The 26,201-nt window shown below is 35.0% G+C and overlaps 1 protein-coding gene across 2 annotated transcripts in view; it reads left to right on the top strand.

Moving 5' to 3' along the window:
• The window catches only part of qtrt2 (queuine tRNA-ribosyltransferase accessory subunit 2), a 31,042-nt gene extending 5,753 nt beyond the window's left edge, over positions 1 to 25,289 (top strand). Inside the window, exons 4-9 of one of the 2 annotated variants that reach the window (NM_001118896.2) lie at positions 5,814 to 5,890; positions 6,101 to 6,310; positions 11,593 to 11,792; positions 16,415 to 16,584; positions 21,128 to 21,227; positions 24,421 to 25,289. In NM_001118896.2, coding sequence (NP_001112368.2) covers positions 5,814 to 5,890; positions 6,101 to 6,310; positions 11,593 to 11,792; positions 16,415 to 16,584; positions 21,128 to 21,227; positions 24,421 to 24,658 — 995 coding nt within the window. In that variant the 3' untranslated portion in view covers positions 24,659 to 25,289. The remainder of the gene's footprint in view (positions 1 to 5,813; positions 5,891 to 6,100; positions 6,311 to 11,592; positions 11,793 to 16,414; positions 16,585 to 21,127; positions 21,228 to 24,420) is intronic. The other variant, XM_073940159.1, reaches the window with a different exon arrangement.
• The last annotated feature ends 912 nt before the right edge of the window (positions 25,290 to 26,201 follow it).

The raw sequence follows: 26,201 nt of genomic DNA, 5'->3' as shown, positions 1-26,201 counted from the left end.
ATATAATTTTTCTGCACTTCGAGTGATTTGTCGCTTAGTGTTTATAGGTCATGTGACTGACTAATAGATATCTGAGTCTAAATCAAAAATATTGTTAATACAATAAATGAAAGTGTAATGAAGCTTTCATTTAATTTTGTTCTTTATGCAATTTAAATATGTCATTTTAATTTTTTTAAAGCAAAAAATAATGAATTGCATACATTTTTGAATAGACATCCGGTAAAACGTAATTCAGTGAAATAACTGTTCGTTCATATGCCTCATAATAGTTAATTGTTGTTTTAAAATTTTTATTCGTTGCCACCAGACATTTTATAAGTTGGCTTGACATCTACTTTTTTGCTCACCAGCCACTGTTGCTAATCATTTTCCAAAATGAACAGCCATTTGGCATTTTCAACAGCTAAAATAGATGTTGTCTGAAAAATATATTTTATATGATTAAATTTTACTTTGCTTGCCAAAAAGTACTTGATTTTTTTAAACTCTGAAATTATGATATACTTGGTAGACTGTACCAGCTGGTATACAGTAGTCAACATTGGCAGTGAATCAAAACTTTTGATCAATTTGGCCTAAAACCAAAGTAATACCCATTCTTGTCATTCTTGACTTTTTTATTTACATCTAAATAAACTATTTTTAATTTTATTTTTTATTTATTTAGGACTCTTTCTTTATGTATTTACAAGTAGTATTGTAGTTCAAACCTACAAACATTACCTAATTGTTATTCATAAGGTGACGTGTCTTTTGTAAATGTAAAATGCATAATTTACACAAACAGCAGTATACTAATATAGACTGTTATAAACATACACATATAGTTAAAGTCAGAATTATTAGCCCCTCTTTAAATTTATTTTTCTTTTTTAAAATATTTCCCAAATGATGTTTAACAGAGCAAGGAAATTTTCACAGTACGTCTGATAATGTTTTTTCTTCTAGAAAAAGTCTTCTTTGTTTAATTTCAGCTAGAATAAAAGCAGTTTTTATTTTTAAAGCCATTTTAAGGTCAAAATTATTAGTCCTTTTAAGCTATATATTATTTTGACAGTCTACAGAACAAACCATCATTATACAATAACTTGCCTGATTACCCTAACCTGCCTAGTTACCTAATTAACCTAGTTAAGCCTTTAAATGTCACTTTAAGCTGTATAGAAGTGTCTTGAAAAATATTATTTTCTAAAATAAAATAAATTAGTTAATAGAAACAAGTTATTAAAACTATTATGTTTAGAAATGTGTTGAAAAATCTTCTCTCCGCTAAACAGAAATTGGGTAAAATATAAACAGGGGGGTAAATAATTCAGGTGGGCTAATAATTCTGACTTTAACTGTAAATAATGAAACACAGATCAAGATCAGCTTAAATCATTTTGTGTTTTTTCAGTGATTTTGCTTGTTAACAGACAATATTTATCATAATTTTTCAATAAGACTGTGTTCTTGAATCTGTTTCTGTTATTAAAAAAAACATTATTTGAGGGTGCAAACCTGATTAAAAATGTAACATTGAACTGAATTTTTTACTTTTTGACTGTTGATTCAATGTTAATTCAATGAAGGTCTGCTCTGTGTGTATTGCTTTTACTAAATCTGGATGTTCAACTCAACATTTTCAAAACCTATATTTATTTTCAAACCACATTACATAAAAATGCGTTCAGCAGTAGTCAACTTGTATGACTAATACAGTAGACTATAGGAAAAATAAAAACACAACTCAAATCTGAAAGATCGTTACTTACAGAAAATACAGACTGCTAACCGAGAATCCATTGTAGTAAGCGCTCATAAATTTAAATCGTGGTTGACTTCACTGTGTTGCTCTGAAGCACAGCTGACTTGATGGCATTGCAACACGTAGTTAAAAGAAGTCTTCTTTGCTCAACAACCCTGCTAAAAAACAAAAACAAAACATCACATCAAACAGGTAAATTTAATCATCACAGAATGTATTTTCAATTTTATACTATAATAAACTAAAGTTTAAAAGTAAACTAAAGTTTAAAACCATAGTTTAAAATAGAAGGTGAGTGTGCCATTATGCTCTCTCCCACCATAACCATGGCAGCAGGTCCCAGTACCGGCCCAGTATAAAACCCTGTGTAGCACCTTGCCTAAGCGTGCATGGGCCGCCTCACCTCAGGGAGTGCACAAGCAAATCGGGCGTCAATCCATGCCGCATACGTGGAATGTTGCTTGTCGGCACATTTCAAGCAACAAACGTAATATTCTTTGCGATTTTGCATTTACGTACGCAAACCGCAAAAAACTACACAGAGGGGCCCGAGTGAAGCTTTGTGAAATTGCCATGGCTCCACTCGTACTGTCAGTTTTGAACTCACATTGGTCAAGTACAACAGTAACAAAGAGAGAACTGAGTAAACAGAGAGAACGGAGTAGTTTTATGAGAATGCAGATCTAATTATTTAGAATGCAACGTCATTTGCTGGGAGTACTATAAATCTTGTCATGATGAGCGCTGAAGAGTGCACAGGCCTATTCAGGTCTAGAGTAACAATAGCTTCTAATGAAATCAGTAAAAGTGGGACTCGTGCATTAAATGAAAAGACACTTTAAATATTTGTAACTATTAGCTGTTTATTTTTAATGCTATAACAGCAGTAAATACGGTAGTACTGCACTAAAATGCAAAGAGCAAAATATGTTTTCGCTAATTCATTTCAATTCACAAAACTCATTAAAACAAATTCACTTTTTATGTGTGTATGAGTGACGTGAGAATGTGGGTGATAAGGAGAGTCATTGCAGCTTTCATCATCAGATTTATTCCTTCTTAAAAAAACAGAATCAATAAATGGTTATTCTGGTTGGAATAAGTATGATTTGGATCATTTGTGCTACACGATTATTTATATTGCATTTAAATTTGATTCATAAGTGGATGATTCTTTTACGTTCATTTATTTTGATGTCAAAGGTTACCTCATGGTTTTGACCCATATAAATAATCCATTTATCTCATAATTCAAGCAACAGAATAAGAATGCTGGCCAATTATACTTGCAAAACACACCATCACTTTAGTTAGTGTAAAATCATTGAAAAATATGATCACTGCTACTGGTGCTTTTTCTTGTAAAGAGTATTGTACATTATTTCATGCCAGGAATGTGGGTTTTATTATTTATTTATTTTTTTGGCTACAACTGTAACTCACACAGTTTGAAAATTCACACTTACAATTGCCAAAGATTCTGGTGGTGAAACTGGTAGGAAGTTCTCCGGTAAAAAGAAAAATGTTTTTTTTTAGCTCAGAGTTCTAGAAATTATAAGACGTGATTGAACTTCTCAATCTGGACCAGTTATGACATTTGCTGAACAATTGCCCTTCAGGAGCAGGATTGGACTAGTCATTGTACAATAGAATGGAAATCAATATTAGATCATTTAAAAACTAATAATTAAATTAAGATTTTTTTTTAAAATACCATTACTTTTCCTACAATCAAAATTGACTTTACATTTTAGAGCTGAAAGCATGTTTTCAACTGCTCTTCCTGTCACTGACTATTAAGTGACTGTTTAAAGTAATTATGCATTCATGCTTGGATGCGTACAGCAGATGCATTTTAGAAAAATGAGTTTTGAGTTTTCATTTTGCAACCAAAACGAAAAGAAGGGCTCTGTTTCAGTCATTGCCTTCAGCAGCCCATCCAGAAATGAGAAAGGTAATTGCATTCACAATATTAAGATGTGTGACCGTAAAGACATTTCAAAGGGTGACCTGAGGCAGCTGCTGTTGCACTATTTGGATAATTACAAAAAGAAAATTATTGTGCACGATAATATTGGTCACCAAAGTTCACCTCCAACATTTCCATATACAGTCTCTCTGAATTTAGCTTCCTCCTTTAATAGTCATGCATGTTCCTCTAATCTGCAGTTGGAAATTAGTTTTTGGGAATTTGTTATGCAAATGCACACTTTTGCCATCAACCGCCCTCATCAGTGCCCCAATTTGTCCTAATCTCCATATAAATGCATTTTTATATCTTCAGAATAATAAGTTGAGCTCTTGGTTGTTTATTTCTGCAGTAAACAGTGTTGATGTAATGAAGAAGTGTTCTGCCTGATTGCTATGGACTGTTCTCATGCATTCCATCACTGTTAAGGATTTACTAAATGCTGAATAACAAGTGTATTTGCTGTCGTCACGAACTGCTTGTTTGGACTATTTATATCTTTGAAAATCAAGGCATTGAAGTCATGTAAATAGCCATATATAAGATATTGCTTTTGAAATCTACAATGTACAAAGCACTGTAGAAATAACAATGAATTGAAATTTAATTAAATTAATTAATTCATTCATTTTTTTTAGGCTTATTCCATTTATTAATCTAGGGTCGCCACAGTGGCATAAACCGCCAACTTATCCAGTGTATGTATTACGAAGCGGATGCCTTTCAGAATTTCAGAAACTGCGAATCTAATGGGATATTCATGCTCAACCATCTCTAATGTTTACATTGAATGGTCTGAAAAAGACAAAATATCCAGTGAGCGACAGTTCTGTGAGTGCAAATGCCTTGTTGATGTCAGAGGAGAATGGCCAAACTGGTTCGAGCTGATAGAAAGGCAACAGTAACTCAAATAACCCCTCGTTACAACTGAGGTCTGCAGAAGAACTTCTCTGAACGCACAGCAAATCGAACCTTGAGGCAGATGGGCTACAGCAGTGGAAGACCACAGCGGCTGCCACTCCTGTCAGCTAAGAACAGGAAACTGAGGCAACATTTTGCACAGGGTCACAAAAATTGGACAATAGAAGATTGTAAAAAAATTGCCTGGTCTGATGCATCTTGATTTCTGCTCTGGCATTCGGATAGGGTCGGAATTTGGCGTCAACAACATAAAAGCATGGATCCATCTTACCTTGTATCAACGGTTTAGGCTGGTGGTAGTAGTGTAATGGTGTCTTGGATATTTTCTTGGCACACCTTGGGCCCATTAGTACCAATTAAGGATCGTGTCAACGCCACAGCTTTCCTGAGTATTATTGCTGACCATGTCCATCCCTTTATGTCCACAGTGTACCCATCTTCTAATGGCTACTTCCAGCAGGATAAATTGCCATGTCATAAAGCGTGAATCATCTCAGACTGGTTTCTTAAACATGAAAGTGAGTTCTCTGTACTCAAATGGCCTCCACAGTCACCAGAACTCAATCCAATAGAATCCAATTCCACTTTTAGGATGTGGTGGAACGAAATATTCGGATCCTGGATGTGCAGGTGACAAATCTGCAGCAACTGCGTGATTCTATCATGTCAATATGGACCAAAATCTCCCAGTAATATTTCAAGTACCACGTTGAATCTATGCATTTAAGGATTAAGGCAGTTCTGAAAGCAAAAGCGGGTCTAACCTGGTACTAGTAAGGTGGAACTAATAAAGCAGCCAGTGAGTGCAGAAAACACACACACACACACACATATATAATTTCAACATGTGTTACTTATTAATATAACATCAACATTTAAACGTTTTATTTATTAATCTATTTTGTCAGTTTTGTTTATTTTAGTATACAAAAAGTAAACAAAGAAAAAAAATGACAGACATTGACTTGGCAGCTCAAAGAAAAACATGTTAATTTAATTTTCTTTAACAATTATTCTGTCCCAAGTGACAAAATCATTTTTTTATGGATTTGTATTTTTGTTAACAATATTAACCTTGCTCAGGAGCAGTTTTTTGTGACGTGATGTATGAATAAAGGCCTGATCCACAATTATAATTAACATTAAATCAATGGGTTTTATTTTTGTCCGCAGGTCTTCGTGATACTGTGATTTTCTGCTCTCTTCATGATTCTGCGAGCCCCAGTCCTGCCGGTCACGTCACCAACAAGGTTAGAGAACTGTATCGAATTGTTGTCTTCAGCTTCTTTTGTCAGTCAGATGGACTCAAATTCAATTAACGTCCTAAAGGGCAATTTAGTCAAATCTCATTGCTTTTCCACCACTGCGTTTTGGCTCAGAGAGAGCGCTTTTGCGTCCTTTAAAGCAATGCCACCCTTCAGTGTTAATTGTCAGGGATTTAATGGTTTGTGATTTAACAGACAGTGTCGGTGTGGGGCAGTGGTGGAAGGATAGAGCTGACGGCGGCTCGGTTCATGTCGATTCAGGCTGCCGTCCAGCCCGACTGCTATCAGAGCATGGCAGACGGAGAGACCTGGCAGGCCAATACATCTCGCAAGAGAGTCCGCAAAGCAGTGGACAGGACTCTGGCCCATCTGGATGAATGTCTGGTCCTGCACCAGAAAACTCAGGTCAGTACACAAAAACACACTGAGAGCAGAATGCTTGTCACTGACTGCAGGATGCTTTCCCCATCAAAATGATAAATGGCCACTGGTATATTCTGAACACCTCAGCGCTGGACATAAATGTGTCAGGGAGAACCATAGAGTCAGACAAATCAAACTTTTTTTAGAAGAAAGTTTTTCCTAAATTTAAACTGCCTTCATAGTGCAAACATGAAAATCGTTTTGGTGTGGTAAGGGTTGAAAGGATGAGAAAAATATCTAATAAATGAGATTGTCATCACTATTAGCTAAGCTTGTCTGTAGTAAATAATAGTATGTGGACTAAATTCTTTCTTTTTTTCTTTCTTTCTTTCTTTCTTTTTTCCCTCTCTCTCTCTCTGTCTTTATGTAGGATTTATATAAAATATGTGTTAAAGTCTTAAGAAAAAAGTTTTTTTTTTGAGCGGATGCTCCATGGCGTGATATTTTACAGTTGAAAGAGGATGAACACCCTCCAAGGTGAACTTTGTACAAGTCACCATTAACTAAAAGACTCTAGGATCTGCAGTGGAGAATTTTGAATGGTGCAATTGCAATGTTTATTTTTCTCAATTGTAAGTCCTGATATTGGCCACGATTGCCCTTTCTGCTTACAGAGAGTAACTGTATTTCATGCATTGCAATGTTCCAGACTTGAGCCTTTGTTTACTGTTTAACATGTTTTTTTTGTGTTTTTTGAGGAAACCTTTTCCACAAACATTTTATCTGTGTGTTTAAATATGTTCAGAGAAAACATTTTAAATGTCAACTTCTTAGTTTTTAATAAAAAAAGCTAAAAATACAGTGTATAGTACCAGAAAGCATGCAATTTAATGAAATATGAGTTTAAAATTTTAAGTCAACAATAGTTCTTGATTTAACAGAATTTAAAGCCATGGATGATCTTCCATCTTTTGACTTGTGGTGTTATTGTGTTTTTTTCTCCTCTTTTTTTGTTAGTTAATTGTTTCGATAATGTATTCATATTTTGTCATAAAGTGTGTAAATCTTTCTTTCTTTCTTCCACCCTTGCTTTTTAAAGCTTATTTCATCACAACCTTTAACCTCTACTTTGAAACTTTTCATTCGTTCATTAAAAATAAAATAATAGAATAGTCAAGATTTATAAAATAATTCAATGTGCCGAATATACATTGCTATTATATTAGTACAAGTTTGTGAAATTAAGTGTTTTGTTGCATTATACCTAAAGCATAATGTATCTTCAATTAGTGATGTCTTATTTATTTTATTTTCGGCTTAGTCCCTTTATTAATAACAATGGAACCGCCAACTTATCCAGCATATGTTTAACGCAGCAGATGCCCTTCCTGCTGCAACCCAATACCCATAAACACTTACATTCACACACATACACTATGGCCAGTTAAGTTTATTCAGTTCACCTATACTGCATGTCTTTGAACTGTGGGGGAAACTGGAGCGCCCGGAGGAAACCCACACCAACACGGAAAGAACATGCAAACTCCACACAGAAATGCCAACTGACCCAGCCGAGGCTTGAACCCACTACCCACTGCCCCCACCATGCTGCCCAAGTGATATCTCACGTACAGTAATTAATTTTATATTATATATTTTTTTCACATGACCTGTTATATGTTGTTAAAGAGCCCATATTATGGGTTTTTGAAAATTCCCCTCCATGTAGTGTATAACACAGCTCTAAGTGAAGTGAAGTATCCAGCTAAGGCTTAAATCTGTAAGAATACAGTGTTTAAAACGGTTGATTCATCTATAAAAGAGTCGACTCATAGTGCTTCAAACGAGTCGCCTTGATACCAATTCATTAGGTGTTTCGCCATGACGTACGAACGAAACCAAGTTATTCACGTGCACGCGCAAACCCGGGAGATTTCAAACCTGAGGCCCCGCCCTCTGACGCAGAAACCCAGACACACACACACCCACAAACACACGCACACCCACAAACACACGCACACAAACATGCCGGTCGATTGAAGTCACACTGCAGAAGGATATTATATTGAGTCTCTACCCAAAGATGAAACATCAGCATTATAACCAAGCAGTTGGAAACTTCTGGAAGCTACATGCTACAAAGAATACTTCATCTGAGTTTGTTAAAGGAAGGATCAGTAAAGAGTAACTGATGGACGTCAGGATGGGTTTCTTCCATTTCTCAAGTGTAAGTACGTGCGGTTAAAGTTGTTGCCTCGTTTACTCTAGCTTGCAAATGTATTTAGTTGTGATTTGTTACTTGTAACCGCGTGTACTGTATCAGGTTAACTGGATATATTATCTTATCGCGTGCAAAGTCACGTTAAAAACGCGACGCGTGCTGTTTGTTTATGGAGCTCCGTGCTAGAGTTCTGCTCCCGCGATTTATTCGGAAATGTATTCCCGCGCCGCAGAAATCTGGCGCGGGGAGAGAGAGAGAGAGAGAGAGAGAGAGAGAGAGAGAGTGAGAGAGAGCGAACGAACGAACGAGCTTTGTGTACTTTGTGCTGTGTGTGTGTTTTTATACAGACAGCTTGGCTGTCTGGACTGTATACTGGGTGATATTTGGTTGTGTTCTCCGCTCTAGCGGGACCGGGCGCGGCGGGCAGAAAACGGAGCGGGTTCTCAGGCTAAAACCTGGCGGGTGCGGGCTGAAGCGGGAGCGTTGTCATCCGGAGGTGTGTGTGTGTTTTTGTGTGTGTGTGGTATGGCGAGTACACGACTGTCTCCTTCGTTCGGTTATCCGTGGCACTATCCACTCGCCATAGTGTGGCAGCTAAAATCCACGCCTACACTATCGAGCGTGTATGAACTGTGATTACTTTTTAAATTGCTGATTAGCTATTGGCCATTTCCCTCTCTGACTGAAGGCAGTCGACCAATCGCGACAGACTGTCATCGGTCCAATCAGCGCAGATTAGCTCCGCGCTAAGGAGGGGTTTGGGAACAAATTAATCACTGGACGATTCATACAGGAGTCGCTGGGATAATTAGGTAAAAATAAATGCAGATTATAAGACCATGAAAGTGTTTTTTGACCTTGCATGCATATTAGACTGTTGTTGGAGACCCTTACAACCAAGATATGACCCTATTTCATGTATAATATGGGCTCTTTAAATTAGATGAAACCATTATATTTTACCCCATAAATGTTTAGTTTACCCCATAAAGAGAGTTTCACAATGTAATACATTTATAGCAATTTAAACAAATCATTAAAAAGTCATTTAAATGTGTGTTAAAAGTCTTTTATAGGCAGCAAGTTGGTTAAATCTTAGTTGGCTAATATTGTAAATCTTTAATCACACAGTTTGAAAATTCACACTTCAAATTGCCAAAGATTACAGTGCTGAGAGTGTGGAAGAAATTATTACTCTTGTGAAGTAGTTAGCTACAGGCATTGAATCCTGGACATGCTGTGAGACTTGAAATACTGTAATTGCATGTCTTTTGTTCAGTATACTTATGGCTGTCTTACAATCGACATAATGAAATAACTGTAATAAAATGTAATAACTATGATGTGCTCATGAGCATTTTCATCGTCAGAAATACTGAGTAAATGGTAAATTTACAAGCCAGTTAAATATACATAATCAATTTAGTGATTAATTTAGAGTATTTTCATTCCTTTGTGGTGTTTTATAACATTAAAAGTATTAGGATAAAGAGTTTTTACAAATAAAATCTTTGCAAATATCTAATTATAAAACATTTGTTTTGTTGACTGAACATTATTAACAGCACATTAATGATTTTGTATGTTAATTAAAACACTCAAAAACCTCTACTCCACCACATAAATTTACAGGTTGTGGTTAAAAAGCTGCTTTAGTTATTTGTAGAAAAATACAGATTTATAAACGGATATTAAACAGATGTAAAAATGCAGATTTATTTTTGTAAAGTAAAATTTTAAATATATTACAAAATTTAGACAAAATTAACAGATTTTTAGGCATTTACCCCACCCTTACCACATTTATATTTTTTATTTTTAAAGCAAATAATTTTTTGCCATTGTATGAACAAATGGGAAAAACAGCAAAAACACAAAGTAACCATATGATGATTTCTGTAGCCTTCAGGACTAAATCAGGACCAAAAGTGCATTGTTTTTGAAATAAATAGTTATTGACAATTATTTGAATCTATAAATAATTATTGATTGTGTGTTTTTTTTAAAATATATTTTATATTTTTTATTTTAGTTGTTTTCCTGTTTGAATCTACACCCAGTGGAGGAAAAAGTACTGAAAAATCATATTCAAGTTAAAGTGCCATTACTTGCCTAAAAATGTAGTGCAAGTAGAGTAAAAGTATCTGTTGTAAATATTACTCAAAGTATGAGTAAAAAGTAGCCCTTTTAAAAGTACTCATGAGTAGTGAGTGAGTATTTTGCTGTGAAAAGCTTATGCGTTTACATGTAATTTGTGGATGTGTAAACGTAACATTCTGTAGTGCATGTAGTTATTGCCCAGCAGGCACACAATGTCATAGGACGTTAATATTGGGTTAGATTTAGGTTGTGATGTCAAGTGACCAAAATTCAATGTCTAGCCAGTGTCTGAGGATAACGTTATTTTGATGTCTAATAATGACATTAAATGATGATGATATTTGGTTTGGTTTAAGGTTGTGTTAGAAAGTGACCAAAATCCAATGTTGAGCCAACATCTTAAACCAACATCCTATTTCGTCAAATACTGATATTGATTTTGGACGTCTTCTTGGACACTTTTAATGCTTCCAAACAGTTTGTTGCATTTATAAATCGCCCATGTCTTGAGATAGATTTACAATTATGAGGCGATTTACCTTCTATGTGTGATTTGATTGAACAGGAATCACAGGACTGATTTTTCTAATCCCCATAGACAAGAAAAAATAAAGTAGTGACTGCAGGTTGAAGGAAAGTAGTGAAAGTACAGATACAGCACTAAAAATGTACTCAAGTAAGAGTAGGAGTACACATTTTTAAAACTACTCAGTAAATTACAACTCCTGAGAAAAAGTAAATAATTACAGTAATTTGAGTATTTGTAATTAGTTACTTTACACCACTGTCTACACCACAAATGCAGTCTGACAGAATGCATTTTTGACCACGTCTGGAAGTGGTCAAAAGTGGACAAGCTGAAAAACTTTTTATACTATCCCATTTACGCCTATATTTTGCATAGTCCACTAGTGATCAGATCAACAAAATAATGCATCTTGAAAAGAATGCACAGCATGTACATTTTCAAAAAACATTTGCAGACACTGTTTTTGTCCTCCAGGAATTAAAACATGCTGAGATATTTGGGGTTGTGGAAGGTGGAGATATTTTGGAAGAGAGGCTCCGCTCAGCACGGGAGACTGCTAAGCGTCCTGTGGGTGGATTTGTCCTGGATGGATTTCATTCTTCTGCCATGGACCAGGATGTGAGAGCTCAGCTGATTCAAGAAACTTCTGCAGAGCTTCCTCAGGAAAAACCCAGGTAAGACAAAGTTGATTTAAAGAGATTTTAAACTCAAGAACATCAATTTCCTTGTTCTTTTGACATGTTTTTTGTTCGTTTGACTTTTACGGAACTCCGGAAGGGACGTAGTGGAGGAGAAAAAAATTGGCTGGGTGAAAAAAAATAATGGGTGAAAGAAAAAAATGGGTGTTAGGAAAATATATATTTCTAAGTTTTTGCGTTCCCTCGCAAAGATGTTTTGTGTTCCCTCGCAAAGTTTTGCGTTATCTCGCAAAGATGTTTGGCGTTCCCTCGCAAAGATGTTTGGCGTTCCCTCGCAAAGATGTTTTGCGTTCTCTCGCAAAACTGTTTCTCCACAAACACTTCCTGTTCACTGCACTCACGTAAACCCTCCCGTTTTTGCTGAAATTCTCCCGTATTTTACCATTCTACCCCACTTTCTTTACATTACTGTGCGTCGATCGTCGACTTTCATATGCTACCTCTGAACCAGTGAATGCATGTATAAGCGCTGACTGACAGACGCGCTCTATACAATAAACTGATCCCAGATCAGCGTCTGTACACGCCATTTACAGGGGAGCGGTTGTATGTTTAAACAGACAAATACACTAATAATATGAAACATCCTGCATGTTTTGTTTTAAACAGCTTACTTTTTCTTAAATGAGCACAAACAGTTTCTATAGTAATGGACTGCTTTCATTATAGATCTGTGCATTCTTACAGAGACACCTCTGTTATCAAACTAAACAAAACATGAGATTCATTTGCTGCTCACTTGTTTGATAACAGAAGTGTCCCTTTAAATGGAGCGTACAGACGCTGATCTGGGATCAGTTTGTTGTATGGAGCGCGTCTGTCAGTCAGCGCTTATACATGCATTCACTGGTTCAGAGGTTGCAAAGTGAAAGGCGACGATCAGCGCACAGTAATGTAAAGAAAGTGGGGTAGAATGGTAAAATATGAGAGAATTTCAGCAAAAACGGGAGGGTTTACGTGAGTGAAGTGAACAGGAAGTGTTTGTGGAGAAACAGTTTTGCGAGAGAACGCAAAACATCTTTGCGAGAGAACGCAAAAACTTAGAAATATATATTTTCCTCCCACCCATTTTTTTCTTTCACCCATTATTTTTTTTTTCACCCAGCCAATTCTTTTCTCCTCCACTATGTCCCTTCCTGGGGTTCCATAGACTTTTGACATGTCATTGTATTATACTGTAAGACCTCCTACACTGTAAAAAATGTAATAAGACAACAAATATTTTTCTGTTATTTTAACTTATTAAAGTAAGTTAATCAGGTTAAGTTAATCGGGTTTCAGCCAAATCTTTTTAATTATGCAAAGTTTACCTTAACATTTTAATCACTTTAATTTAAGTTTACATGGCTAGAATAGTTAATTTGATTCAACTTAAAAAATTAAGGCAGCATTACTTTTTTACAGTGCATATATTTCAGAACTCATATTGCCAAAATGACAGATTGTGAAATGTGACACTTTATGTAATAGTGTGGTTAAACTCCACCTCCACAGAAGTAAATTGACCACTGCCTGTTAAGCTTTGCCCAAAGATCCACACAGGCAAAAAACAGATGTAAGCAAATGCACATCTATAAAGAAATCAAATGATGAAATTGGCTCTGAAAAACAAGATGTCAATAAGTTCCTTATTTATGATCTGAACATTAGGAATAAATGGATGACTTAATTTTTAATGAGTTTCTGCCTCACTTCAGTAAGAGTGTGTACCTTTGTTTGCTTATTTTACCTCACCTTAGTTTAGAAAACAAGGAACAAATCTACACTGGATTTTCAGAAAGAAAGATGATCCTCTGCAAATATTGGATTTGTAGGGAACGATGCCTACAGCGTTTACTATAAAGCACTTACCATGTAGCTTTTTTTTCCTGTTTTAAATCACACCAGTCCTGGAGGGCAGGTGTCCCTACAGAGTTTAGCTTTAGTTTGCGTCACCACACTTGCCTGGATGTTTCTAGTATACCTGGTAAGACCTTGATTAGCTTGTTCAGTTTTATTTGATTAGGGTTGGAGCTAAACTCTGCAGGGCACCGGCCCTCAGGAACAAGTTTGGTTGACCCCAGTCTACAATCTACCACAATTATTTTAAGTGTGCTCAGGATAGAAATAGATTATTACTTTAAAGTTATGATGTTTTGTGATTTAAATAAAAAACATTGACGTCATAAGTCTCAGAGAACAGTTCAAAATAACCAAAATGGCAGTTAATGACTGCTTTAAACGCCCACCTCACAGGCTGAGTTGGAGATTTAGTGGTTACTGTAGATGTTTCTCATTCTATTACTCTCTGATTATGCACCTCAGTTCTCAGCAACCATAGCAACACTCCATCCCATCAGGAGCCCCTAACAAGCAACTCATGCCATTTGGAGAGCTGGAAGTGGTGAGCTTTGAAAGGTTTCAGTAGAAAGCTTGAGCTTAAGGTCCTGGTGGTGTAATGATCGATTTTTCTCTGGTGGAGATTGATTGAGAGGTTACAGAATCAAACAGAGACAGCAAGACAAAGGCTAGAAGTGAAGCAGTGTGAATCTGGAAGTGTCCTTGGGGCCCAGTGGGGTCTTAAGAGGGCTGTTCCCCACCAGGCTTTATACTCTTGTTAGAAATCGACATTTCCCTTGGGTGCATCTCCGGTCACAAATAACTGGAGCTGGAGAAGGTTGTGAGGCAGTCAGGCTGGAGGACAGGATACATAATTTACAGTAGGTTTAGAACAGGACACGATGTTTCTGTGTTTCTCTGCTGCAGTATTTATGGACAGTGATGTGTTTTCATACTCTTATATGTGCACATGAACTTCCATTGTAGTTTAATTTAGATATACAGTGCTGTGAAAAAGTATTTGCCCCCTTACTGATTTATTCATTTTTTGCCTGTTTTTCACACTTTAATGTTTCTGATCATCAAACTCATTTAAATATTGGTCAAAGGTAACACAAGTAAACACACAATGCAGTTTTTATATGAAGGTTTTTATTAATAATGAAAACAAAATCCAAAACTTCATAGCCCCGTGTGAAAAAGTTTGCCCTCTATTAAAACATAACACTGGTTCATCACACCTGAGTTCAATTTCTCTGGCCACACCCAGGCCTGATTGCAGCCACACCTATTCACAATCAAGAAATGACTTGCATAAGACCTGTCTGACAAAGTGAAGTAGACCAAAAGATCCTCAAAAGCTAGACATCATGTCAAAATCCAAAAAAAATTCAAAAACAAATAAGAAATAATATATATATATATATATATATATATATATATATATATATATATATATATATATATATATATATATATATATATATATATATATATATATATATATATATATATATATATATATATATATGACATCTACCATTGTGGAGAATGTAATAAAGCCTATTATAAAACTTTGGGACCGCAGTGAACTACAGGAAGAGCCATTATCTACAAATGACAAAAACATGAAATGGCAAATTACCTTCCCAGGAGTGACCGGGTAGCCAAAATCACCCCAAAAGGGCAGCTACAACTCATCCAAGAGACCACAAAAGATCCCCCAAAGCAACATCTAATGGTCTGCAGGCCTCGCATGCCTCAGTTAATGTCAGTGTTCATGACTCCACCATAAGAGAAACTGGGCAAAAATGATATGCATGGCAGAGTTCCTAGATGAAAACCACTGCAGAGCAAAAAGAACATACAGGCTTATCTAATTTTTGCCAGAAAACATCACGATGATCTCCAAAACTTTTTGGGAAAATACTCGGTCAATTGAGACAAAAGTTGAACTGTTTGTAAGGAGTGTCCTATCATATGTGGCTTAAAAGTCACATCGCATTTCAGAAAAAGAACGTGAAACAATTATTAAAATGTGGTGGTGGTGGTGGTAGTAGTGTGCCGGTCTGGGCTTTCAAGTAGAATAAAGATATTTTAAACTGTAATAACATTATAATTATGTTTTAATCTAATAAATGCAACCCTAGTGAACACAGGGCTTTCAAAAGCATTAAACATTTTACTGACCTCACTCTTTTAAACTGTGTAATTGTCTTTTTGCTATTTGCTGCTTACTTTGTTTGTTTGCTAAACTATCCAAACTTTAAGGGTGACCTCAACAACAATCTATGTTTTAGTGCATGAGTTTGTCAATGTGTTTGAAATGGGTTTTTAGATCTCCATTGAACCTTAGTGTGGGGACCTGCAGAAAAAAAAAACTGCAGATGTGCTGGTCTTTGTATTAGTTCTTAATGATTTACCCTGGGCTGAGCCTGGCTTTGATTTATCACTGAGGTTCACAATAATTTGTCTTTCAGAGGTGGAGAACACTACTCCCAAAACCAATAGGGCAAAGAAAAAAAATTTCCAAAGCACCAGTTTCATTTACAGTATGACGTTCATTCAGTGTTTAAATATTTTTTTTCTATCTCAGCTTAACATGCAGAGATGACTATGACCTTTAATTAACCTTTATATTTAACCTTTAATTAATAATAACTCCCTTTAAGGCATATAAGGATTACATTTTACTGATGTAGTGCATTTAAACCTTAAAAGAACTCTTTTAAAGCAGGACATTCAGTGCACTGATGTTGAGTTTTTGCTGTCTATGTCAGACTGGTGCTGGGAGTGGGCCGTCCTGATGAGGTCATTAGCTGTGTTGAAGCTGGAGTCGACCTGTTCGAGAGCTTTTTCCCCTTCCAGGTGACGGAGCGAGGCTGTGCCCTTTCATTCAACTACACTATTGATCCTGACCCGGAGACGGCAGGTACATCAGCCTCTACAGGTGTGAAGAAGTCCTTAGTTGCATTATTGAAAAGATATTACATGTTTAAAGTGTTCATTTTCAGTATAATTTTTTTAAAATCATTTATTCACCACCATTCAAGATGTTTATTTATTTCTTCTTTTGGTGAAAAATTTCTTTTATTTTTGTGGGTATTTTCTCCGATTAGTGGACTTAAAAGCTGCTTAGTGGTTTGAGCTTCCAAACTGCAGATTCATTGCAGTTTCAGAAGCATGTAAGGATGTTTGTTCGTTGGGATTCTATTGGTGATTTTCCTTTAAAAAAGGAAGGCAGAATTATTAGGCCTTTGGAATAACAATAATTTTATTTTTTCACAATTGCAGAACAAATTGGTTCAGTATCACATTCCTTACACATACGTTTCTAAACTTTAGAACACATTTACTTTTATACCCCAGGCAATATATTGTTTTAAGCTACTAAAATATGAATAATAGTTGCTTTTGTAAACTTTTCAACATGAAAAGATGTCAGAGGAAAAATAAACTTTCCATGTTGCTATATACACTAGCTCAGCAGTTCTCAACTGGTTTGGCCATGGGAGCCACATTTTTACATGGTCATCAAGCCACGACCCAAACTTTTAGGAACTATAATAGAATTTTAGGAATTAAACTTAATTTGTATTTATTTATTAACATAAACAAGTAGTGACGGATACGTCATAAGAAATTCACCAAGACTTACAAATAAACACTATTTTATTGCTTTCATTTAACAAAATGTATCAAATTATAGAAATATTACAAAGTAAAAACGACAAATACTGTTAATAATAAACTGTTAATAAAACATGTTTTCTGGTTTCTAAATGTTGTTTTAATTTAGAAGGTTTCATGCTCTCTTATGAGAGCACCTCACTACATATGACACTGAAGCTATAAATCTTTTTCGTCGTCAATATATGTCCATACTTTACATATTCGGGGTCGTACTTGTGCTTGACATATTTGTTACAATAATTAAATGAAACTTCACATGTCAAACGGTAGGGTTGTCGCGCACGCATTTCAAAATAAAAGTCCGATATACGCAAAATAAGTAAAAAATGTAACTTTTTTTTTTTAACACTCTCTGAAAATGTTCCCGCGACCCAAAAATGGGACCCACCAGTTGAGAAACACTGCACTAGCTGACAAAAGTCTTGTCCCCTATCCAAGTTTTAGGAACAATAAATAATAACTTGACTTCTAGATGATCATTTGGCATCAAAAGGGGCTTATATGAAAGGCAAAGACCTCTAGATTATATGATCATGCCTTGATTTTTAATTATTTAATTAGGATAGTAAGGTCTGACTTTGCTGAGACAAAAGTCTTGTCACCCAACAGAAATAATGTACAGTATAGAATATAAAGTCATAGTGCTGTGGAAAATTTTTTTTTATCTGGAATGGCAAAATAAGTGTTCTTGCAGGACTCTCAGAGTTCATCCTCCATCTTACCTCAGACATGCTCAATAATGTTAATTTGTGGTGACTGGGCTGGCCAATCCTGGAGCACCTTGACTTTTTTTACTTTCAAGAAATTTGATGTGGAGCCTGAGGTATGAAAAGGAGTGCTATCCTGCTGATGAATTTGCCCTCTCCTGTGGTTTGTAATGTGATCCGCAGCACAAATGTCTTGATACCTCAGGCTGTTGATGTTGCCATCCCCTTTGCAGATCTCTCGCACGCCCCCATACTGAATGTAACCCCAAACCATGATTTTTCCTTATCAAACTTGACTGATTTCTGAGAGAATCTTGGATTCATGTAGGTTCTAATAGGTCTTCTGCAGTATTTGTGATGATTGGGATGCAGTTCAAAGGATGATTCATCGGAAAAATCTACCTTCTGCCACTTTTTCAAATGATCAATTAGAAGTCAAGATATTATTTGTTGCTCTTACAACTGGGACTTTTGTCCTATAGTGTATTAAAACATCCCTAAATTAAAAGGTATAGGCATCTGTTAATTACATTTTTCTTTCGCAGCACACTAAAGTACACTTAAGTTCTGTGGTTCAGTTGACAACAATTATATTTCTCTTGCTGTTCAAAAAGCAGAAAATACAGGGTTAAACCATTCTGTTTTTAAGAAAATAAAAATAAAAACCTAAGACTTGGCTATATATCGATCAAAATTCATTTGAAGAATATTTACCATATTTTCAAGTTTAGTCGTTGCCATAGTTACATATTTTTTTCTCTCGTATGTGTGAAACTGGCATAATAGAATTTTTTTTAACACTGAACCTTTCATTTTAGGCGAAGCCTGTATCAGATTGTTCTTGTGACACAAAAGAGCTGCTTAGCACAATAAAATGCCTGTATAAAGTCATTTTAAAAGTGTCAGCTGCCAGTTCAGTGCCAGCAGGAACAATGAGCCACATGTGGGATAGTTTTTTATCCTCAGCATGTGCTTTTGGATAATTAAGTTTGAGTTTAAAGAACAACATTTGTAGAGAGCGTGTTTGTTCAGGCCCCAGTTGGATTAAATAATTACCTTGTTTCAAACATACCAGAGCCTTGGGAATCCGTCTCTTGTCTTCACGGTCAGCAGGAGCACACATCAAGTCAAACCTCATTATGGTTTCACACAATCTGGTGTTGCTTTCTACTTTTCAAAAGCATATCCTGTAAGAATAGCCGTCCTGCTGTATATCCAGTGAGTATCTAGATCACATGAAGACGCATTAAAAATTCACTATGGGGCATAAATAATTGATTGGGGCTGTTTGGTGTGCAGCATGCTGTTCTAAGAGGAAGCTAATCGATGTGTTAGGATGGTAATAGAGTTCAGGACAGGGACTTGGAGAATCGGGTAAGAAAGATATGAATCCTCAGCCAATTAGAGAGCTCCAGTGGGAGTCGGGCCATACACTCGCCCCAATCCGTCACCTTTTGTCACTGCGGGTCATGAGTTTTAATCCACTCACTACTCCTGTTCTCTTTCACACCTGCTCTACAGCACTCTAAATCTACACTGTGCTCTCTTTTTTCCTTATATACTCAAAAATATATTTATATTGTACTTTTGTTATATGTTTATCTTGTATTCACATGACTACTGGTAAGTGGTTTGAGATGTACAGACCAGCAAAGTTATAGTTAACTAAACCATACATCTAAGACTTTTCTCAGATTTTTTTAACCTAAAATAAAATCAAACTCAAATTTGCATTGAAAAATGTTGGTAGTTGCCAAGGAAATGTTTTTTCATTTTCATTTGACTGAATACACCACCTGAAAAAAATCTTGCCATTGATGTCAGTTGCAAGAGCAATAAATAATAATTTCACTTCTAATTGATAATTTGGAAAAGTGGCAGAAGGTAGATTTTGAATGTTGAACTGCATCTTCAGACCTATTGGAATCAGCATGGACGCAAGATTCTCATAGAAATCAGTCAAGTTTGGTAAAGGAAAAATCATGGTTTGGGGTTACATTCAGTATGGGGACGTGTGAGAGATTTGCAGAGTGGATGGCAACATCAACAGCCTGAGCTATTAAGGCATTTGTGCTACCCATTACATTATGAACCACAGGAGAGGGCAAATGCTTCAGCAGGATAGCACTCCTTCTTATACTCCAGCCTCCACATCAAAGTTCCTGAAAGCAAAAAAGGTCAAGGTGCTTCAGGATTGGCCAGCCCAGTTCCCAGACTTTAACATTATTAAGCATGTCTGGTGTATGATGGAGGAGGCATTGAAGATGAATCCAAAGAAACTTGATGAACTCTGGGAGTCCTGCAATAACGCTTTCTTAGCCATTTCAGATGACTTTATTAATAAGATATTTGAATCATTGCAGAGATTTATGGATGCAGTCCTCCAAGCTCATGGGAGTCGTACACAATATTCATTCTTTTTCCACTGCACCATCACTTTATTTTCTATACTGCACATTATTTTTGTTAAGTGACAAGACTTTTGTCTAAGCAAAGTCAGACCTTACTGTCTAATTAAATAATTAAAAATCAAGGTATGGTTATATTTTATTTTGGTAAAATAAGAGTAATCTAGAGGCCTTTGCCTTTCATATTAGCCACTTCTGATACCAAATGATCAACTAGAAGTCAAATTATTATTAGTTGTTCCTAAAACTTGCATAGGCAAGGCACCTGATCTTTTTTCCATTCATTAATCTTTGTTAATAAACATTTTTTAAATAAAAGTTTCATTGTTAATGTTAGCTCCAATAGGTTTTTATGTTAGTTTTATTTTAATTTATGTAAAAATGATCCAAACTACATAATACAATTATAATAGCTACTTGGTAATGCTAAAATAATGATATAAGCAACACCCCGCACACATATAAAAGTCCACTTAATATTTGTACATTAAATCTGCTGTACAATATCAATATTTTCACTCGGTTACATGAAAATGGCACGTTTTATTGACATGCACACACAAGACATAAAAAACACCCACTTTGATCCAGTCATGAAATGTGTATGCCATTTAATTTGCCTTGTGATAAATGTTCAATCGTGTGTGTGTGTGTGTGTGTGTGTTTTTGTGTATATTTGAAACAGTGTTGGAATGCAATGGAGAAACACCTGAAGTCAAAAAGCCGAGTGCAAATGAAGATGTGGAAAATATGACGCCTTTTGAAATCAATCTCAAAGACAAAAGGTATGTGTATGTAAAAGGGGCCAAGGACGTGCCCTTTCACGCCTCAAACGCATAAGATCATATCAGATGAAGCCACCAATGCTTTCATGCACATCTAATGCTTTCTTTCATGATCTCAGTCACCTCAACTTGGATATGAGAGTAAATAAATGCAATATGGCAGTAATTCATACTCACTTTTGAGCTCATTTCCATAACATTGGCTCTATCACTAGAGTCGGATCAGATTAGCGGTCAAAGGAGCGATGTAGGATATTAAACTAAAGGATTTCCAACCCCCAACATCCAGTGTCTTAAATCTCATGTAGATGACAACCAGAGGATAGGATAACACGCTGTTTTACTGGATATTGAAAAAACAACTAAACTGTATTTGAGATGAAGTATTTCTGTTTGTTATGTTATTGGTATTTTCCTTTTGTTGTTATTCCATATAAGAAGTGGTATGATAGTAATATAAGCTGAGACAATATTATATGCTATTCCTTCTATGCTAATGAAGGATTAATGGGACATTCCAGAAAATAACAAGTAACTTAATAAATAACTTTGCCTGCTTTAAGGCATTGAGATTCTTTATCAATCATGATAAAAACTGTAATGGAGTTAGATTAAATACAATGGAGATAAATGATTGATTTAAACACCCCATCCTTCAACTGCTTCCTGTTTCCGATTATTGGTTCAGAATAGCAGTGTAAGCTTCAAGCCTTACAGGAATATAGAAACCGTATTCAATACAGTTTTAGGTAACTTTGGTATCACATCTCATCAATACGCACAATAGAAAGGGGACTTCAGGACTTTTTGATTTATATTTCAGCTTAATTTTCAGTTTTTAGACCCAGATTTTACTAATGTAAAAATACTCATGTAAAAAAACACATTATAAAAATGATTTTCCTTATAACATGCTTTGAAGCTATATCTCCTTTTAAAACCCAAATAAATATTATTTCTTCCTTTTTTATTTTTTATTAATTTCTTATTTATTATATTTTATTGAAGTTATTTCAGTAATTTTCTTTTGCATATGTATTTGTTTGTTTTTGAATGCATTTTTTTAAATTTCAAATTATTTTGATTTTATTTTATTTATTCAGTCAGTTTATAATAATATTGGCTTTATTTTTGTGTACATATTTATTTTTATTTTTATTTAGCATTGCAGATTTCTGCTTTTAACTTATTTTTACAATTTGCTTTTTACAAAAAATTAGTTAAGTTTTTAAACATTTCAATAACCTGGCGTAAAATCAATGTCATTAACAGACAAAATTACTTAGGATCTTTTATTTTACCTTCTAGACCTATCATTTCTTTTTTAGGGTAGGTTTCATAGGTTTTTTTTTTTTTTTAATGTGATTTCAAATATTTCCTTGTTTATTTATTATTTTTTTTAGTGCATGTATCCTTGTATCTATTAGGGCTGAACAAAATATAATTTGAGCATCGATTTTGCAGTTTCTGTATCTGAAATAGTCACATCACGGGTTTAAATGATTTATTAAGGCAAGACAAGTTTATTTATATAGCACAAAAACAAGAATTAAAAGAAACGCGTACAAGAAAATAAAAACAACAAAGAATAAAAGTTATTAAAAACAGATTAAAATGTGTTAAATTTTAAAAGAATTAAAAATAAGAAAAAGACATAATAGTGTGATCTGTTGGACGTAGTGCAGTGCTCAGTCAGTAAAGGCACAGCTAAACAGATGTGTTTTCAGTCTTGATTTGAATGTGCCTAGTGTTGGAGCACATCTGCTTGATCATATCTGGAACTGATTCCAGCAGCAGGGGGCGCTGTAGCTGAAGGCCAATTCACCCTGCGTTGTCTTAACTCTCAGAATTTCTAATTTACTTGATCCTAATGATCTGAGGGATCTGTTAGGTTTGTAATCTGTGAGCACATCTGTAATGTATTGAAGTCCTAGGCAATTTAATTGTTTATAGACAAGTAATAATACTTAAATACTTAATTACTTTAATTGTAATACTTTATTTAAGGTTGAAAATAAAGATGTTATTAAATATTAGTTGCTTTATTTATTTATACAATAGCGACCATGTTATTTTACATTTTTATTCTTCAGTTTCTGTACTTGAATACTGTTAGACTTTCCAGAAAACAATAAAGCACTATTTATTTATTTATTTAATAATTTATCTTGCTTGTAATTTATTATAATTTATGCAGATGCACCACATAGAAAAAGACAGACTGATCATCCCAGTCGATCTAAATTAAGGAAATCTTTCCAAATAGAGCTTGTCAAATCATCTGGTGAAATTATATTCATATAGCAATGTATATTGCGGCAAAACAAAATATCTCACTGTCAGATTTTTCCAATATCGGGCAGCCCTATTATGTATATTTCTCTGCTATGCTTTTAATGTGTATGTAAAGCAATCTGAGATGCTACTTTTAAAGACGCTAGCTACCTTGAGTGTCCAAACCTTTTCTTATGAAGGGCCACAAACCAAACTTGATTGAGTGTGATGAGCTGAAGTTAAATATAGCAAACTCTATTACATTAAAGTTTCCATGGGTAATTTCTTGATTTATTTGATATATAAAAAATAATAATATATCTTTTAGTTTTATAATGATTTAAATATATCACATTTATAACAGAATAGTTACATTTGTCAAGTTGCACTTGTATTTGCTTTGATTTGTCATGTGACTATTTATATTTAAAGAAATCTGATTTATTTAGTAATATGTAGTTAAAACAATTAATTTCAGTGTACTTTTTTTGTGGCTCAGCTATAAAACAAAAAAAATAAGTTACATCAAATTATAAGTTACCATCTCTGTTAAAGGCATTCGCTCCAACTCTTTTGCATGATTCTCACTCTCTTCTCAGGTACAGTGAGCCAAATCAAAGGTTACTATGGGCCAACTTTGGCTTGCGGGCCCTAGTTTGGGCATATCTGCTATATAAAATAATGTTTATCAGTTTTATCATGTTGTAGCAATTGTTTCTCTTTTAAAACCTGGCATTCTTTTTTTTCTAATTTTATTGATTGATTGTTTGCATTTTTTTCTTTTGTTGCATTTTATTGCAAATTTGTCCTTGAATTATTTCTAGAATTTGCATCAAAAAGTCCATACATTTTAATTCCCTCCAACATCCAGCAAACCTGTTGTGAAAACAAATCCCCTTATGTCCTTTCTGACTTTCAGATATCGTGATGATTTCCGGCCGCTTGTGGAGGGCTGCGTTTGCTACTGCTGTCAGAAGCACATGAGAGCATATGTCCATCATTTACTGGTGACCAACGAGCTACTCGCCGGTGTTTTACTCATGCTGCACAACATGGCACATTACCTCGGCTTCTTCAAAGCGCTGCGGGACGCAATAACCAGCGACCGTCTGCAGGACTTTAAAAACACAGTTCTTCATCGCAGACAAGGTGATTGAAATGATTGAGGGCATGAAAATAGAAAGAACACCTACGTCAGACTAATCTTTCTGAGTTTGTGCTTTCATGAATGTAAAGATAGATTCTGACGTCTGTGTTCTTGCCATGCAGAATATCTGACAAAAAAAAGAAGTGCTAATTTGAGTGACACTGCAAAAGCTTTTAAGATTTCCATGACTCCTCTCTGGGTTCATTTATGGATTTTAAATTTGCCGTCTGTGCCATCAAATGAACAATTTCTTTTAGAAGGAGCATTAATAACAGCAGAAAATTACCTTTTTTAAAGTGCAGCACTTGCTCGAATTCTTTTCTAAAGCCTTGAGAAATGACTACCTGCTGTTTTGCTCGGCACACGTTTCTGACGAGTTATTGGGAAATGCTGCATTCATATCTAGTTCATTTTTCACTGTGATGGTGTTCTATAATGTTATTATTTATTATTTTACTTGATTATTATTGTTTATAATCAATCAAGCAGTTATGTTACATCCTTTTATTTCATGTGTTTTTAATGTTTTTTTTTTACCTTAAGCAAATGTGCAAACCTTTTTTTTTTTTTAATTTTCACATTCCTATTCATTCTTTTTAAACTTTACAATAAATGCACATCACAGTGCCTGTAAACCTTTTGTTCACATTTTACTGCCTAAAGTTTTTTATTTATAAAACTATATGGGGCCACACGGTGGGTCCGTGGTTGCCTTACAGCAAGAAGGTCGCTGGTTCGAGTCCTGGCTGAGCCAGTTGGCATTTCTCTGTGGAGTTTGCATGTTCTCCATGTTCATGTGGGTTTCCTCCTAGGGTGCTCCGCCTTTCCCCACAGTGTAAAGATATGCACTATAGGTGAATATAACTGTGTGAGTGTGAGTGAATGTGTGTGTGTGTGTGTGTGAGAATGTGTGTGTGTGTGTGTGTGTGTGAATGTGTGTGTGAGAATGAGTGTGTATTGATATTTCCCAGTACTGGGTTTTAGCTGGAAGGGCATCTGCTGTGTAAAACATATTCTTGATAAGTTGGCGGTTCATTCCGTTGTGTCGAGCCCTGATTAATAAAGGGACTAAGCTAAAAATAAAATGAATGAATGTACAGGTTTGTCTATGTTTAGAAGTACTAATCAAGTTTATGGGTATAGCAAGAGCTAGTATTGTTGGTGTTGTTTAGGGAGTAAAATCTTTTAATCAAAATAAACACTAAAACAAACAAAATAATTTATATAAATTTACAAAACATATAAAAAAAAATTGGTGGGCCGCACGGAATCTGCACATGCAGAAAATTTCGTCTATTTGCTTATGTTAATGTGTGTAAATATACATTTATTCTGTTTGATATTTATTTCAGTACAGTTTTTGATTAATATGCAGATGTTTAAAAGACTTGCATATGTACAATACAGTTTGTCTTTTAGTAGATGTATTTTGTTTACTTTGTTTATGTATATCTCAGTGCTTACCACAAGTTTGAAGTATACTTGCGGTGGAAGCACTAAAATTAATAACAATGCGACAAACAAAACATAATTAGATTTTTAACATTATTTTT

This window comes from Danio rerio, chromosome 24, assembly GCF_049306965.1.
Source record: "Danio rerio strain Tuebingen ecotype United States chromosome 24, GRCz12tu, whole genome shotgun sequence".
Taxonomy (NCBI): Eukaryota; Metazoa; Chordata; class Actinopteri; order Cypriniformes; family Danionidae; genus Danio; species Danio rerio.
This window is presented reverse-complemented; position numbering and strand designations above follow the sequence as displayed.